Genomic DNA, 19,169 nt, shown 5'->3' with positions numbered 1-19,169 from the left:
ATGAGAAGGGAGAATCACTTGGTGCCAGAACATTAAATTACAACTAAAAAGTCTTGTGGTAGGTGAAAAGAAAAATGATAGGCAACATACAAAGCAGTCAGTATCTTTCGGTCCAGAGCAGCCTCCAGCACATTCCCGGTGACAGCAATTACTAACATAGGGTCCATAACAGCGGCCATCACACTGCTCGGCACACACGATCTTCGTCACTGGTGGGGCAGAAAGATACATGTGAGGACACTAGAAAGAAACACCAAAAGACAATGTATATACCACACTCAGCATTTATTTACTTTAAAGGGGTATTCTGCCCCTAGACATGATCACGGGGGACCCGCCGCTGGGGAACACCACAATCTCCCTGCTGCACCCGGTGATTGTTTAGTGCATCGGGTGCAGCTCCAAAGGCTCAAGACATCACGGCCGTGCCCCACTCGTGACGTCACGGCCGCGCCCCTCAATGCAAGTCTATGGAAGGGGGCGTGACGGCTTGCACTGAGGGGGCATGGCCGTGACGTCACAAGCGGGGCGTGCCTGTAATGTCAGGAGCCTCCGCCCACATGGCCAGTCATCCGGCACGGAGTGAGGTTCACTCCATGCACAGGATGTCTGGGGTGCCGCAGCCGAGATCATGGGGGTCCTGTCGCTTGGATAGGGGATAAGATTTCTAGGGGTGGAGTACCCCTTTAAGGAAGTCTGGTAAATTAAAAACCCATGATAAACTGTTGACAGGGTCAGCTAGCTAGTAGGTCAAGGAGACATATAGGGGGAGATTTATCAAAATCTGTGTAGCAACCAATCAGATCCCTTCTTTCAGTTTAAAAAAAAAACTTTTTCAAATAACTTTTTCCTTTAGTCCCAGTCTGAAAAAAGTATTCCCAAGCCCCTGAAGTGCTCCAGGTTCCTTGTTTCCTCTTCTGGCTTAAATGGCAGACAGGACATGGCTTTCGGTGGTGGTGAGCCCACCAAACCTTATTTAAATCTCATGTATGCACTGTGCATTCTTATTGTGGTGCAGTTTCCCTGCTCCATGCAGCAACATCAGTGTCTTACTGCATGTGCACCATGAGTTTTAAAGGGGTATTCCAGGCAAAAACTTTTTTTATATATCAACTGGCTCCGGAAAGTTAAACAGATTTGTAAATTACTTCTATTAAAAAAATCTTAATCCTTCCAATAGTTATTAGCTTCTGAAGTTTTCTGTCTAACTGTTCAATGATGATGTCACGTCCCGGGAGCTGTGCATGATGGGAGAATATCCTTTGCATTTTGGGAAAATATCCCCATAGGAGCTGGACAGCTCCCGGGACGTGAGTCATCAGAAAGCAGTTAGACAGAAAACAGCAACTCAACTTCAGAAGCTAATAACTATTGGAAGGATTAAGATTTTTTTTTATAGAAGTAATTTACAAATCTGTTTAACTTTCCGGAGCCAGTTGATATATAAAAAAAAAGTTTTTGCCTGGAATACCCCTTTAAGTGAAAGGAAGCTCCTGTGTGTAACAGTGATGCTGCTGTCCAAAGCAAGAAAACCCACTATGCATGTACCATGATATGAATGCATGGCACGTGAATAAGATTTATATTGGGTTGGGTGCTAGAAGACGAGCCCTGTATGCCCTATAGTAAGAAGAGGGAGGAGGAGGCACTCCAGCCCATGGCATTTCAGTAACTGAAGAACGCCACTTTGACACTTGAGGCCATAAGAAAAAGGTATTTTTATCACATGGAAGCACAGACATGCAAAATAAAAGTACTATGGGGGAGATTTAGCAAAACCTGTGCAAAGGAAAAGTTGCCCAGTTGCCCATAGCAACCAAACAGATTGCTTCTTTCATTTTGCAGAGGCCTTGTTAAAAATAAAAGAAACAAGCTGATTGGTTGCTATGGGAAATTGGGCAACTTTTCCTCTGGACAGGTTTTGATAAATCTCTCTCTATATATATATCTACTAGCTTGCTGAGGGTTGCTGAGAAATGTTAGCTCAGAAAAGTAGTATCACATGATCTGCAATTCATTTTAAAGGGATTTTCTTTGACTTTTTGTCATTGATGATCTAAACATATTAGATGAGTGGGGGTCTGACTCTGGGTACCTCTAGCCATCAGCTGACTGAAGGGGCTGAGGCGATCAGTCAGGTTCTAAGGCCTGTGGATTCTTCATTGATTACCAGAAACCACATTTTCTGCAGCAATTCCTGGTACTAGAAAACTCATTTAATGTTTGGTAATTTTATACTGTATTTTCCTGTGACTGTGTGAGGATTGGAAACCTCCATCATACTAGGCTTATAAGAGCCACATAGACGAGTACCCTGGGCCGCACATAAGGAACAGGGTGTAAGATGCATAAATATAGCGCATTGCCCAACATAAATAAAGGCCTATAGACCCAAACTCCCAATAATCCATTAAAGCTATTTTATGGATAAATCCCCAGTAAAAGAATCTCAACTCTGTCACTTGTGCTATGCATTCCGTGGGTTATCGGTGTATCCCTTGCCATGCAGTCATGATAGAGATATCCTATGCTTACACAGTCACATTGCATGTCACTTCATTGTTGCAATCATGCCCAGTGCTCTAAGGTCGTGCCCAGTAAAATAACTGTCAAGTTTACTACGACAGCCTCCATTGGTAAAACAGTGAGGCAAACCTTTCCCTGGTAATAACTAGTGTTGCTCGCGAATATTCGCAATTCGAATATTATTAGCGAATATCGCATATTCGCGAATTCGCGAATTTCGCGAATATAGCGCTATATATTCGTAATTACGAATATTCGTTTTTTTTGTTGTTTTTTTCTTCACAGTACACATCACAGTGATCACCCCTCTCTGCTTCCAGCTTGTGTGGTGTAAAGAAGGCTCTAATACTACTGTGTGAGACTGGCGTGCGAAAATTCGCATATTCGAAAATTCGCACATGCTAATTTTCGCATATGCGAATTTTCATATATGTTACTTTTCGCATACGCGATTTTTCGCATATGCGGAAATAAAACGAGAATATTACGAATATGCGAATATGCGCGAATATATGACGAATATTCGTCCATATATTCGCGAATATTCGCGAATTCGAATATGGCCTATGCCGCTCAACACTAGTAATAACAGCTGATCAATGGGGATTCCACAAACCAGACCTGTAGTGATCATCTGATCAATGGTTCAGCTATTTTGGAGAAAAGGGTGTCCTCATGAGATACCTACTTTTTGGATCTTGTATCTTTCCTATTTAGGTCTTTAGCAGTGATCTCTAGTGATGAGCAACATAGGCCATATTCAAATTTGCGATATTTCACGAATAGATGGACGAATATTCGTCCTATATTTGTAAAATTTGCATATTTTCTATGTTTCTTTTTTTCATGTGAAAATTTGTCATGAAATTTCATAGTGTTCATGCGCAATTATATTTTATATATATATTATAAGAGAGGGATCATTGTCCAGTCTGGAAGTGCCGATATTCGCATAAAAATACATTTGCATAAAATTTGCATAAAAAACAAACAAACAAATATTCTTCATTACGAATATATATCACTATATTCTAAATATTCGCGGAAAAAATTAGCATTTTGAATATTCGCGCTCAACACTAGTGATCTCTTTTATTGTTTGCTTGATGATTTATCATAACATTGAAGGGTGTCATTTTTTTTTTCTTACAAAGCCGAATAAAGCATTTAAGGGGTATTATGGCTCTATACTTCTTATCCCCTATCCAAAGGATAGGGGATAAGATGTATGATCGCAGGGGTCCCACCGCTGGTGACCCCCATGATCTCGGTGCAGCCCCCAGCATTCTTTGCCGAGTGCTGCCATCGAGATGGGGATGTGAAGTCACGGCCACGCCTCCTAGTGATGTCACGCCATGCCCCCTACATTCATGTCATGAATGGAAGGGGTGTGGTGTCACTAGAGGGCATGACCCTGATGTCATGTCCTCGTCATAGAGGCAGCACCCGACACAGAATGCTGGGGGCTGCACTGAGATCACGGGCGTCCCCAGCGTCGGGACCCCTGCGATCATACAACTTATCCCCTATCCTTTGGATAGGGTATAAGATGTATAAACCCAGAATACCCCTTTAATTTATATAACATTCCTATCCATTTCACAAGTGAAATTTCTAGATTTCTAATGTTAATGGAACTCAAACAAGAACAGCAAATATAGCCCATGTAACTCATCCAGAATAATAATGAGTCTTGAGATGCCCCAGTGCTCGGTGAAGAATGCAGGCGATCACACTACAATGAAAATCCCCATTCTGCACTGAAGAGCCTGGGGGAATCAGCCCCATTTTCAATGAAATGTTTCTGTTAATTTTACATGGTGTCCAGACATTACAATGATTCGGCAAACACAAGGCTGGTGGACAAATTAAATCAATAACAGAGACTTATGAACATGCAAAGTTATTAGTAAAATACACAGATTTTAATTAAAGATGTTGTGTGCCGGGAAAGTGCCCGGGCGATTATGATTGATTTGGGATGCTGTTTCAGCTATTTTCTTGCTGTTTGCACCAACGTTTTGCTAGATGTTCCATTATTTAATTGGATATTAAGGATACAACTTGAATTCTCTAAGTGATGCTTGCAAGAGATGTAACAGGTACTGCTCATTCAGTATTCTTTGGGAGTCTCTAACACTAGATTTATAATTGCACATTATAATATTTACCCCCACGCTGTTGGAGCTAAACCATATGCAGTCCACAAAAAGAGGACTGCTTTAGTTTTAACGGTAAAAACATTGGACCAGATTTACTTTGTTGACACAATGTACACCAAAAAACTGGCTTCCATGTGGCACACTGCCTTTATTATGTGTTTTAGCCATTTTTCTAACCACAGTCCATAAAAGAGGCATGGGTTTTGTAAAAGGAAGCATAACGCAAGATGCAACACCATTCACCCAAATTTTGCCAAAATTCCAGTGCAAGATTTTGGCACAGTTTAAGACAAACTAATAGTTGGGTTAAACTTACACTAGACCATCTAAAGATGCACCAGATATATGAGTCTGAGCTGCGGTGATAAACCTGAAGTCCTATTACACAAGTTATCGGTCAAACAGGCCAACATCGCCCTGTGTAATAGGGCCAATGATCAGTCCTTGACAGCACATTTCCTCTTGTAATAGGGCATGTGCGGCCAGTGGTTGAGTTCTATAAAAGCAAGAGTAAATATGCCAATTACATCTATCACTGCAAATTAGCCAAAACATGGCCGTTATTTTGTGACGGGTGAATGAACGGAAGAAATAGTGCATGCATTATTTCTCCTGTTTCTATCTTCCGTCATAAAATAATGTCCATTATTAATAATGGGCTATAATGGGTTAAAACGGATAATGAAAAAAACCCATAGACTATAATGGGACTTTCTAACGGCCGTATGGGATTTTGCAACGGTCATTTAATGGCCGATTTTCCGTTTTTTTGTAACGGAACATTGAACGGATCTTTAAAACGGATACATTTTATAGTGTGAAAGCAGCCTTAGCCTGAGAATACCTGCAGTGTGCATCCAGAGGTGGACAGGGTATGATGCTGTATTTAAACATCTCACAGAGCCCCCCTACCATGTTTTGACACATAAGTGACATATTCAGAGACTATGGGGCAATGACAAGGGAAAACACCATTTAGAGGGCTTTAGTATCTCTCATAAATGATAGGTCACAATTATTGTAGAACTATTCATCAGAAATCGTACAAATATTGTGCAAATCTCCAATAAGCATATTGGAGATATGCTGTGCATCGATTTATGATGAATAGAGTTAAGTTCCTCCAAAAACAGCACCACGCCTGTCTTCAGGTATTGTGTGGTATTACAACTTGGCTCCCTTCAGTTCAATGGAACTGAGCTGCAATACCACGCACAACCTGAGGACAGGTGTGGTGCTGTTTTTGAAGAAATCAGCTCTTTTTCCTAATCCTTGATAATCCACTTAGTTTTGTCTTTGACTGCCACCTTAAAAACTATACAACCTATATTGTTTTGCAGCAGGTACAACAGTATTTATGTCTGGTCAAAGACGATTTTCTCCAACAATGACACTGGGGAAGGAGGGGTGAGTAATGTAACAGATAAAATAGAACTTACATCTCTGACATTGGTTCTCAAATGGACCCCAACAGTGCTCGGGACAAGCTTTTGGACACTTCCCACCTAAGAGTAGAAGAGCAGAGAATATAGTCAGAGCTATTAATTTCAATGACAAATTATTATACACAAACATATACTGTATGTAACAAAGTTGAATATAAATGTCTTGTCTTATACTTTGGCATCATATAACAAAGTAAATTCTTAACATAACAGTACAATGGCATCCACATATATATTACATGTTTAAAATATATCATATTACATTAGGAATAGGAATTCTATAAAATTATTTTTTTTAAAAAGAACGCTTGCAATGAATTCATTTGTCAATCTGAACAAATGTAATTTTATTCTAGAATTTTCTTATGGGTCAGCCCTTGGTGCCATAAATAAATAAACATTGAAGCAATGGTAGAAGAAACCCCTGCACTCCAAAATCTTCATACAACTCTTTGTTCTCTTTATTTAAGCAAAATAAGGATACAGCATGAACGCAGCACACATTCCGGCAAGATAGCCTTTTTCAACTGCATATGTATGTTCATGTTGTATACTTATTTTGCTTGCATGAAGATTTTGGAGTGCCGGGATTTATTCTACCATTGCTATAAACCTAGTCCACACCCACACCCACACTATCAGCAGTGCCAACTACTCTTACCTGGAAGTGACTATAATAGAGTCAGGAATATTCGGCACAGAATGGAACCACATGCAGTGGGACTACACGGATCTAGAGCCAAACTTGTGTATTAAGCAATGTGTTTCGCTGCACATGCAGGAAGGCTGCAGACAGACACGCTATCCCTACTTGATGTTAAAATTCCCATTGTTGTGTATTTGGATACACAGCACTAGTTGGGGAGCTACGTATGCTTGACCATCACTTCATTCACTGAGGGATTTCTGAAGATACCCGATTGCTGTACAACAGTTGAAATATTAGGATAAAACCTTTAATCATGAATACATCAGTCTCAAAGAAGAAAGAAATGTCAAGGGAATATTCAACCTCCTAGAGACAGCAGCATATACCCAGAGTCTGTGTCCCCCAATGGAGCCGATAGAGAAATAAATATTTAGTTTTCTTAAAATAGTCAAAATAATGGGGGAGATTCATCAAAACCTGTGCAGAGGAAAAGTTGCCCAGTTACCGATAGCAACCAATCAGATCGCTTCTTTAATTTTGCAGAGGCCTTGTTAAAAATGAAAGAAGCAATCTGATTGGTTGTTGTGGACAACTGGGCAACTTTTCCTCTGGACAGGTTTTGATAAATCTCCCTCAATGTCTTTGTTGTGTAGTCTCTCACTATTTTATTTTCTTTCTATCTATCTATCTATCTATCTATCTATGTAAATAGGCATTGATATTACATCTGTTGGGTTGGTCAAAAAGTTATTGGTGGACATACTGTATAAAAAAAAAAATAACTTATTACCCATTCCCTTCAAAGAGGTGGGCAAATATGGGATAGCATTTAGGAAAACAGCCTTGCGAATGTATAGTGGGTAAGGGTGTTAAAGGGATAGGTTATTGGGAACACTCTCAGTTGTATTGTCAGCTTATATTCTATTTTTAGTGCTAAACCATAAAACCCTTCTTGATAAAATATACTTTGCCGCCTAACTTTTAGATGAGGCTGACAACAGGTACCATTCGGGTAACATGTTGAAGTGATCTTTCGGTTTACAATTCCCTGTCACCGGACCATCTGTTTACTTCTATCACAAACTCATTATGGTAACATAATGCAAAATAATTTCTGTCTAACAGGACAGAGTCGAGTGGGGAAGATGGGGTGGAGCAGTGCGGGGGAGTTTCCATCTGGCACAAATAATACAACTTTAATCAGTAATAAGGATAATTATTATTAGGAAGCTACTGGAGCTCAGTGCACAAACTTAATGAGTCTAAATTGATTTATAACAAAGAGGATTAGGAATGACTGCCTAGGAAAACATCGGGTTCGTTCATATCTCTACAGAAGGGCAGCCACATTGCTTTGGATAAAGAATTGCCAAGGTGTTCCATAGAGAGTATACCTTGTACAAAAAAAAAAGTCTCTCTAACAAGCTGAAAGCTGAATGGCTCCGAAATACAATAACATGAAGTAGAAATAGAAGCAGACGAAGATAAGAGACAACATTGAAATCAAGTAAGTGCAACTGAATATGATGGCGCCAAATACATAGGAATAATAAAACAGAATGGTTTGTACTGTACTGTTCCGGCTAGAATAATATAACAAGGTTTGGATTCCAAGACCATTGAGTCATGGAGGTGACAGGAATAGTTATGGCCAGCTTCATTAAGTTGTTGAACTCTCCTAAAGTCAAGCTAAGTTATACTAATGCTTGAAGGAAAACAGTCAGCCAGTTCACCCACACTAAACCCAATATACTGGATAATAGTGTGGGTGAACTGGAGTCCAATAACGCATTCACTTTAGTGTGTGCCCTGGCCGCTGAGTTCTCCCCCGCTTAAGTTCCATTTGTCCTCTCTGCAGTAGTGCTTTGAAGGCGGTCCCCCGGCGTCCATATCTCTTTGGGTCCCAGAGGAAGGGGCCTAAGCCTGCCCCTTGGTTTGCATATTCATTTTCCTCAACTCTCTGTCCTAGTGACGTGGAGTCACATGCCCCCGGAGCGCAGCGCCCTGTCTGCAGAGCGCATGCATCTGAAGCACAGAGAGGACTAACAGAACTTTTGCGGGGGAGAACTCAGCAGCCAGGGCCCACACTAAGATAAGTGAACACTTTATGGACTCCAGTTCACCCACACTATCACCTCGTATATTGGGTTTAGTGTGGGTGAACTGGCTGACAGTTTTCCTTTAAAGGGTACTGCACCCCTAAACATTTTATCCCCTAGCCAAATCTAAAGGGGATTGGGAAACGAATGCTGGGATCCCCCATGATCTCTGGCCTGGCACCAGTAATCTGCATGCATGGAGTGAATTCCGCTCAGTGCCGGATTACCAGCGACCACAGCCATCATAGACATTAAAGGAGGGGGCATGACGACCACGGCCGCCTGAAGCTCAGCACAGACAGCGTTCAGAACGCTGAGGTGCCGGGCCAGAGATCATGGGGGGGTCCCAGTTTCCGGACTCCCCCCCCCCCCCCCGTGATCAGACATCTTTACCCTATCCTATGGATAGAGGATAAGTATACCCCTTTAACACTGGTCTAAGTTTAAAGGGGTATTCCAGGATTTTAAGCTATGTTCCCCTGATGCCAAGTTATATATGATGTCAATTAACTTGTATCACCTGTCTTTGGTGGATCATGCTGTTTTTTGTATTTTTATGCCTCTGAAGATTCTGCATTCTGCATTAGGGATTATTGTTTTCTCAAGCCTTTTCAGGCTTGCTGTGCGGCTTGAGACAACACATTGCAAGTCAGCTAATCATTGAGTTTTGCTCATATGTCCCACGTTGAATGTGTCCCCGCCATCTGCAGACTGTGCTAAGATCCATTATACTGAAACAACTTGTAGGTGTAATGAATAATATTAATAATTTCATGGTGTCTGTCAAGGGGTGGGATATATTGGGCAGTAAGTGAAATGTCAGTTCTTGCAGTTAATGTGAGGTCCTTTTACAAACGTGATGGCTAGGGTCTGAGCATCTCCAAAATAGCAGGTCTTGTGTAATTGTTCCTGTTATGCAATGTTTAGAACACATAAAAAAGTGGTCCATGGAGAAATAATAGATTAATAAGATAGAGGGTCAGTGGTCCCCAAGACTCATTGCAATGCATGGGAGCAAAGGCTAGCCCATCTGGTCCAATTCCACAGAAGACTATCTACTACTGTAGCTCAAATTGCTGAAAAAGTTAATGCTGGCATTAATAAAAAGAACACGCAGGGTATCATAATCTGCTGTGCTCTTGGTGATCCCGGTACACCACTGAAAGCTCTAGAAGAAGGTAACCTGCTTGTATGAGTTACCTCTCATTTTACATCATGTGTGCAATTTGGAAGGGATGCACTATGGAAAAAAGTAAAGCTGATGATGGCTGTTTGATGCTCCAGGCAATGTTCTACTTAAACACGTACCAACCAGGATAAAATGTTGTAGACCAAGCACAACATATCGTCTCAATGGTAGTCTCAATTGAATTGGCAGAATAAAGTGGTCTGCCACAAAATAGTTATGGAATGCTTTGAGGAACATGACAAAGAGTACAAGGGGGTGACTTCTCCGAATTTCCTTAAATTCAATTTGATTAAGCATCTATGGGATGTGCTTAAGAAAAAAGTTCCATCCATGAAGTCTATATCTTATAACTTTAAGGACTTAAAGGAGTATTTTAAATTGATTTTAATGGGCTATCCAGGTGGATAGACACCACTGGGGCCGTGACTGGCTCAGTGAGAAGGGCATGTGCCAACCCCAAGCACAGCAATTACATGCAACAAGTCCAGCTCCAAGAGACTGGTGGCGGCAGGAGTGAGAAAGATAAGTATATGTGTTTTTTTTTTTTTTTTTTTTTAAGGGAACCACAACTTGCGGTGGAGGGGGACGAAAAATTGACACTTTCTCCAGCTTTGTAATGATATTTCAGACTCCAAGGGGGTGGAAGAAATAAGCGTTTTGTTCGTACAAAAACAAGATGACAACATGTTTCAAGGGGACAGCACCCCTCTTCCCGTTTTTGTACGAATAAAACGCTTATTTCTTCCACCACCTTGGAGTCTGAAATATCATTACAAAGCTACTTCCAGCAAGCGCTGGAGAAAGTGTCCATTTTTCTCCGCACACGGCAGCAAGTTGTGGTTCCCTCCAGTTCTATGACCGTTCCAAGATTCCAGGCACGGACGGACACGGGCTGCTGCTGTTACCCATGCCCCCCCCCCAGGTGATTTTCGGTGTTGTGCCCGCAGTGCAATACAACAAGGTAAGAAGTTGACTTGCACACTCACACACTTTTGGCAACACGAGGCACAGGGTGCGCCAGTATATGTCCCCTTTTTTTGTTCCATAACAATTTTTATTTATTTTTTTATTTTTTTTGTGCTTTCCTCCAGGTTGAAAAGATCTGCTTTTAATGTGTTGGTGCCAGGTACAGCAGGACACCCTTAGAGGATTAGCTGAGTCCATGCTTCTATGGGTCAAAGCTATTGTGATTGCACAAGGTGGCTTAAACAATATTAAGCAAAAGGTAAAAGGAAAAAAGAAATATTCAGTTTGGAAGAATAATAAGCTGAAAAGCAGATAAAGAGCGGCAATATAAAAATATTATTTTAGTGATAGAATGGCAGCTAAGTAATACCAGCCTGAGAGATAGCATTGTATGTAAAAGCAGCTACATCTGGGCCTATAGGCAATGCTCTCCCTGTCCTTGTATTACATTGCCTATTATAATTCTATGGATTCATTGCTTCCTCTTTTGTGCTGAGAGAAAATAAAGAAATGATTCTCTACCTTTCCCTCCTCTGCACTTATCTCCCCATCTCTTGCGCTGTTAGAAGGTTAATTATCAGACTGTGGAGTCACTTCAGCTTCTCTGACTATATTACCTCATGAGGCATCACACAATGCAGTTCTATCAAGTCAGAGCAGTCAGCCATGCAACACCAATGTGCAGAATCGGGCAAGATATAGGTTTTTCGCTATGTTATAGAATAGATATTTTTTCATTTGAATGAAAACAGACAAAATGCACTAGGAAATCCTCATGCATTCGCTATGTATAATGTTACTACCTTATGGACTCAGAGGCACAGTGGCGTAACATAGGGTGGCAGCACCCAGGGCAAGGCAAAGTATTGCGGGCCCCCCACTCAGTAAATGTAAGAGTGTTTTGATGTATACAGTGTATGCATTGATTCTCTCAAGGGTTGGAGCACCCAGGGCAAGGCAAAGTATTGCAGGGCCCCCCACTCAGTGAATGTAAGAGAATTGTAATTGGCCCACAGCTAGACTCTGCACAGATGTGTTACAGTACAGGAGCAGGAAGTACTATTTACTACTGAACTCCCTGCTCCTGTACAACACTGAGTGGACATACTTAGCCTCCTTCCCCTCTGGTAGCTGGCAATATAGTCCCATCTCTTTTTTTTATAAACCCCTTTTACAACCCTAACAAACATATGAGTATTTTTAGCTAGACCTCCTAGCCACTGCAAAGGTTCTGGTCCTTTAATGACAGGCAGAGCAACATGATATTTCTACTGGCTGCTCTAAAGTGAACTGACGATCTCTATACAGTAAACTGGCCGTAGAGGCAACTAAGCATATGTGTCCACCAGCACCAGATTATTTGATGGATGTGCACAACGCTCCATACTTTGTGTTACGCCGAGCGCTCCGGGTCCCCGCTCCTCCCCGGAGCGCTCGCTACACTTCCCTCACTGCAGCGCCCCGGTCGGTTCCACGGACCCGGGGCGCTGCGTTACCACCTCCGGCCGGGATGCGATTCGCGATGCGGGTAGCGCCCGCTCGCGATGCGCACCCCGGCTCCCGTACCTTACTCGCTCCCCGTCAGTTCTGTCCCGGCGCGCGCGGCCCCGCTCCCTAGGGCGCGCGCGCGCCGGGTCTTTGCGATTTAAAGGGCCACTGCACCGCTGATTGGTGCAGTGGTTCCAATTAGTGTTTACACCTGTGCACTTCCCTATATCACCTCACTTCCCCTTCACTCCCTCGCCGGATCTTGTTGCCCTAGTGCCAGTGAAAGCGTTCCTTGTGTGTTCCTTGCCTGTGATTCCAGACCTTCTGCCGTTGCCCCTGACTACGATCCTTGCTGCCTGCCCCGACCTTCTGCTACGTCCGACCTTGCTTCTGTCTACTCCCTTGTACCGCGCCTATCTTCAGCAGCCAGAGAGGTTGAGCCGTTGCTAGGGGATACGACCTGGTCACTACCGCCGCAGCAAGACCATCCCGCTTTGCGGCGGGCTCTGGTGAAAACCAGTAGTGACTTAGAACCGATCCTCTAGCACGGTCCACGCCAATCCCTCTCTGGCACAGAGGATCCACTACCTGCCAGCCGGCATCGTGACAGTAGATCCGGCCATGGATCCCGCTGAAGTTCCTCTGCCAGTTGTCGCTGACCTCACCACGGTGGTCGCCCAGCAGTCACAACAGATTGCGCAACAAGGCCAACAGCTGTCTCAACTGACTGTTATGCTACAACAGTTACTACCACAGCTCCAGCAATCATCTCCTCCGCCAGCTCCTGTACCTCCTCCGCAGCGAGTGGCCGCTTCTGGAATACGACTATCCTTGCCGGATAAATTTGATGGGGACTCTAAGTTTTGCCGTGGCTTTCTTTCCCAATGTTCATTACACTTGGAGATGATGTCGGACCAGTTCCCCACTGAAAGGTCTAAGGTGGCTTTCGTAGTCAGCCTGCTGTCTGGAAAAGCCCTGGCTTGGGCCACACCGCTCTGGGACCGCAATGACCCCGTCACTGCCTCTGTACACTCCTTCTTCTCGGAAATTCGAAGTGTCTTTGAGGAACCTGCCCGAGCCTCTTCTGCTGAGACTGCCCTGTTGAACCTGGTCCAGGGTAATTCTTCCGTTGGCGAGTATGCCGTACAGTTCCGTACCCTTGCTTCAGAATTATCCTGGAATAATGAGGCACTCTGCGCGACCTTTAAAAAAGGCCTATCCAGCAACATTAAAGATGTTCTGGCCGCACGAGAAATCCCTGCTAACCTACATGAACTCATCCATCTTGCCACTCGCATTGACATGCGTTTTTCCGAACGGCGTCAGGAGCTCCGCCAGGATATGGACTCTGTTCGCACGAGGCGTTTCTTCTCCCCGGCTCCTCTCTCCTCTGGTCCCCTGCAATCTGTTCCTGTGCCTCCCGCCGTGGAGGCTATGCAGGTCGACCGGTCTCGCCTGACACCCCAAGAGAGGACACGACGCCGCATGGAGAATCTCTGCCTGTACTGTGCTAGTACCGAACACTTCCTGAAGGATTGTCCTATCCGTCCTCCCCGCCTGGAAAGACGTCCGCTGACTCCGCACAAAAGTGAGACAGTCCTTGATGTCTACTCTGCTTCTCCACGTCTTACTGTGCCTGTGCGGATGTCTGCCTCTGCCTTCTCCTTCTCTGCTGTGGCCTTCTTGGACTCTGGATCTGCAGGAAATTTCATCTTAGCCTCTCTCGTCAACAGGTTCAACATCCCGGTGACCAGTCTCGCCAGACCCCTCTACATCAATTGTGTAAACAATGAAAGATTGGACTGTACTATACGTTTCCGCACGGAGCCCCTTCTAATGTGCATCGGATCTCATCACGAGAGGATTGAACTGTTGGTCCTCCCCAATTGCACTTCTGAAATCCTTCTTGGACTTCCCTGGCTTCAACTCCATTCCCCAATCCTGGATTGGTCCACTGGGGAGATCAAGAGTTGGGGGCCCTCTTGTTCCAAGGACTGCTTAAAACCGGTTCCCAGTAAACCTTGCCGTGTCCCTGTGCTTCCTCATGTAACCGGTCTCCCTAAGGCCTATATGGACTTTGCGGACGTTTTTTGCAAAAAACAAGCTGAGACTCTACCTCCTCACAGGCCTTATGATTGTCCCATTGACCTCCTCCCGGGCACTACTCCACCCCGGGGCAGAATCTATCCTCTGTCCGTCCCAGAGACTCTTGCCATGTCTGAATACGTCCAAGAAAATTTAAAAAAGGGCTTTATCCGTAAATCCTCCTCTCCTGCCGGAGCCGGATTTTTCTTTGTGTCCAAAAAAGATGGCTCTCTACGTCCTTGCATTGACTACCGCGGTCTTAATAAAATCACGGTTAAGAACCGCTACCCCCTACCCCTCATCTCTGAACTCTTTGATCGTCTCCAAGGTGCCCATATTTTTACCAAACTGGACTTAAGAGGTGCTTATAATCTCATCCGCATCAGAGAGGGGGATGAATGGAAAACGGCATTTAACACCAGAGATGGACACTTTGAGTATCTGGTCATGCCCTTTGGTCTATGCAACGCCCCTGCCGTCTTCCAAGACTTTGTTAATGAAATTTTTCGTGATCTACTATACTCCTGTGTTGTTGTATATCTGGACGATATCCTGATTTTTTCTGCCAATCTTGAAGAACACCGCCAGCATGTCCGTATGGTTCTTCAGAGACTTCGTGATAATCAACTCTATGCCAAAATAGAGAAATGTCTGTTTGAATGCCAATCTCTTCCTTTTCTAGGATACTTGGTCTCTGGCCAGGGACTACAAATGGACCCAGATAAACTCTCTGCCGTCTTAGATTGGCCACGCCCCTCCGGACTCCGTGCCATCCAACGTTTTTTGGGGTTCGCCAATTATTACAGGCAATTTATTCCACATTTTTCTACCATTGTGGCTCCTATTGTGGCTTTAACAAAAAAAAATGCCGATCCCAAGTCTTGGCCTCCTCAAGCGGAAGACGCCTTTAAACGACTCAAGTCTGCCTTTTCTTCGGCTCCCGTGCTCTCCAGACCTGACCCATCTAAACCCTTCCTATTGGAGGTTGATGCCTCCTCAGTGGGAGCTGGAGCTGTCCTTCTTCAAAAAAACTCTTCCGGGCATGCTGTTACTTGTGGTTTTTTTTCCAGGACCTTCTCTCCGGCGGAGAGGAACTACTCCATCGGGGATCGAGAGCTTCTAGCCATTAAATTAGCACTTGAGGAATGGAGGCATCTGCTGGAGGGATCAAGATTTCCAGTTATTATTTACACCGATCACAAGAACCTCTCCTACCTCCAGTCTGCCCAACGGCTGAATCCTCGTCAGGCCAGGTGGTCTCTGTTCTTTGCCCGATTTAATTTTGAAATTCACTTTCGGCCTGCTGATAAAAACATTAGGGCCGATGCTCTCTCTCGTTCCTCAGATGCCTCTGAAATTGAACTCTCTCCTCAACACATCATTCCTCCTGACTGCCTGATTTCCACTTCTCCAGCCTCCATCAGGCAAACTCCTCCAGGAAAGACCTTTGTTTCTCCACGCCAACGCCTTGGGATCCTCAAATGGGGTCACTCCTCCCATCTCGCAGGTCATGCGGGCATCAAGAAATCTGTGCAACTCATCTCTCGCTTCTATTGGTGGCCGACTCTAGAGACTGATGTGCTGGACTTTGTGCGAGCCTGCACTATCTGTGCCCGGGATAAGACTCCTCGCCAGAAGCCCGCTGGTTTTCTTCATCCTCTACCTGTCCCCGAACAACCTTGGTCTCTGATTGGTATGGATTTTATTACTGACTTACCCCCATCCCATGGCAACACTGTTATTTGGGTGGTCGTTGATCGATTCTCCAAAATGGCACATTTCATCCCTCTTCCTGGTCTTCCTTCAGCGCCTCAGTTGGCTAAACAATTTTTTGTACACATTTTTCGTCTTCACGGGTTGCCTACACAGATCGTCTCGGATAGAGGCGTCCAATTTGTGTCTAAATTCTGGAGGGCTCTCTGTAAACAACTCAAGATTAAATTAAATTTTTCTTCTGCATACCATCCTCAATCCAATGGACAAGTAGAGAGAATTAACCAGATCTTGGGTGACTATTTACGACATTTTGTTTCCTCCCGCCAGGATGACTGGGCAGATCTTCTACCTTGGGCCGAATTCTCGTATAATTTCAGAATCTCTGAATCTTCCTCCAAATCTCCGTTTTTCGTGGTGTACGGCCGTCACCCTCTTCCCCCCCTCCCTACCCCCTTGCCCTCTGGTCTGCCCGCTGTGGATGAAATTTCTCGTGATCTTTCCACCATATGGAAAGAGACCCAAAATTCTCTCTTACAGGCTTCTTCTCGCATGAAGAGATTCGCAGATAAGAAAAGAAGAGCTCCTCCCATTTTTTCCCCTGGAGACAAGGTATGGCTCTCCGCTAAATATGTCCGTTTCCGTGTCCCGAGCTATAAGTTGGGACCACGCTATCTTGGTCCTTTTAAAGTTTTGTGTCAAATTAATCCTGTCTCTTACAAACTTCTTCTTCCTCCTTCTCTTCGTATCCCTAATGCCTTTCACGTCTCTCTTCTTAAACCTCTCATCCTCAACCGTTTTTCTCCTAAATCTGTTCCTCCCACTCCTGTTTCCGGCTCCTCGGACATCTTCTCTGTCAAAGAGATTTTGGCCTCTAAAAAGGTCAGGGGAAGAACTTTTTTTTTAGTGGATTGGGAGGGTTGTGGTCCAGAAGAGAGGTCCTGGGAACCTGAGGACAATATCCTGGACAAAAGTCTGATCCTCAGGTTCTCAGGCCCCAAGAAGAGGGGGAGACCCAAGGGGGGGGGTACTGTTACGCCGAGCGCTCCGGGTCCCCGCTCCTCCCCGGAGCGCTCGCTACACTTCCCTCACTGCAGCGCCCCGGTCGGTTCCACGGACCCGGGGCGCTGCGTTACCACCTCCGGCCGGGATGCGATTCGCGATGCGGGTAGCGCCCGCTCGCGATGCGCACCCCGGCTCCCGTACCTTACTCGCTCCCCGTCAGTTCTGTCCCGGCGCGCGCGGCCCCGCTCCCTAGGGCGCGCGCGCGCCGGGTCTTTGCGATTTAAAGGGCCACTGCACCGCTGATTGGTGCAGTGGTTCCAATTAGTGTTTACACCTGTGCACTTCCCTATATCACCTCACTTCCCCTTCACTCCCTCGCCGGATCTTGTTGCCCTAGTGCCAGTGAAAGCGTTCCTTGTGTGTTCCTTGCCTGTGATTCCAGACCTTCTGCCGTTGCCCCTGACTACGATCCTTGCTGCCTGCCCCGACCTTCTGCTACGTCCGACCTTGCTTCTGTCTACTCCCTTGTACCGCGCCTATCTTCAGCAGCCAGAGAGGTTGAGCCGTTGCTAGGGGATACGACCTGGTCACTACCGCCGCAGCAAGACCATCCCGCTTTGCGGCGGGCTCTGGTGAAAACCAGTAGTGACTTAGAACCGATCCTCTAGCACGGTCCACGCCAATCCCTCTCTGGCACAGAGGATCCACTACCTGCCAGCCGGCATCGTGACACTTTGTATTACTATTCAATGGATCATTTTTAACTGTATAACATTTGCAAACATTGTTTATTTTTTCGTGATCTATACAATTAATATGACAATTGATGGTGGGGAACCCATAGGCTCTGAATATCTTATTATTATTATTTTGTTTTTTATTTACAAGGTTATACAAAAAAAATTTGGTTTTATAAAAATTGGCCAAAATGTTAAGTGCGATCATTTAAATTGTGTACTTCTTGTTCCATATGAATGCAACCATACATAGAAGCATATATTTGGCAATGACAACCAAAATGTTGCCCTCCCTTTTTTTCTAACACCACTTAACTATTGGCTTAAGCTGTACACATTTTCTGCCTGCCAACTTAATGAGCAAGATAGAGTACAAAATAGCTTCTAGCCTATTATATATAACCAAAATGTGTAAATTAATTTTCTAGATTAGGAGGACTTTGGCTGGACCTACCTGGGCTCTTGACATGCTCATTTGCATTAATAACTTATATATTGCCAATGGAAATGACTATAGAGATAAAAAAAAAAAAAGTATGCCACCAATCATGATTTGAAGACTCATCTATTTATATGCTTAAATACTTCCCTGTTTTCTTACTAACATGCCCACTTTAAGTTGGGAAACACTGGTTTAGGTAATGATTGTTGAAAAGTTATATTGTACGGTATATTAAATGTCTGCAAAAACAAATTCCGTCAAGTTTCTGTTACTCAAGTCTGGCAGAATAGTAAAGTATATAGTCAAATTGTATAATGTAAAGTCATATAGGGCTCTTCCAATCCATTAGAAAATAAATCTTCATATCCTGGAACGTCCCCCCAGGGATGGCGAGGATAAAGATTTTACCATATATAACTTGTTGCCAAGCGTTATATATGCTAAAATCTGCTGATTGGTTCCCTTTAAAGGATAAAGGATTTAAAGGATTCAACCTTTAAATCTTAATCCTTCCAGTAATCATCAGTTGATTTAAAAAAAAAAAGTTTTCCTGGGGAGTACCCCTTTAAGTGTTAAGATTGTCAGCCATGTAAAACTCCACAATCCTTATACTGCTATAAGATTCCTGCTAAACAGCTCTACTCATGAAGAAGAGTCTGTCCA

General features: G+C 44.1%; 1 protein-coding gene across 4 annotated transcripts in view; it reads right to left on the bottom strand.

Moving 5' to 3' along the window:
* ERBB4 (erb-b2 receptor tyrosine kinase 4) overlaps nt 1–19,169 on the bottom strand; it is a 1,050,606-nt gene that overhangs the window by 315,971 nt on the left and 715,466 nt on the right. For all 4 annotated transcript variants that reach the window (XM_056534264.1, XM_056534265.1, XM_056534266.1 and 1 more), the window contains 2 exons: nt 6,128–6,193; nt 91–209 (listed from right to left, as the gene is read on the bottom strand). In XM_056534264.1, coding sequence (XP_056390239.1) covers nt 91–209; nt 6,128–6,193 — 185 coding nt within the window. The remainder of the gene's footprint in view (nt 1–90; nt 210–6,127; nt 6,194–19,169) is intronic.

The sequence above is a fragment of the Hyla sarda genome, chromosome 8, assembly GCF_029499605.1.
Source record: "Hyla sarda isolate aHylSar1 chromosome 8, aHylSar1.hap1, whole genome shotgun sequence".
Taxonomy (NCBI): Eukaryota; Metazoa; Chordata; class Amphibia; order Anura; family Hylidae; genus Hyla; species Hyla sarda.
Note: the sequence above shows the minus strand (reverse complement) of the source record. Positions and strands in the feature narration are given on the sequence as shown.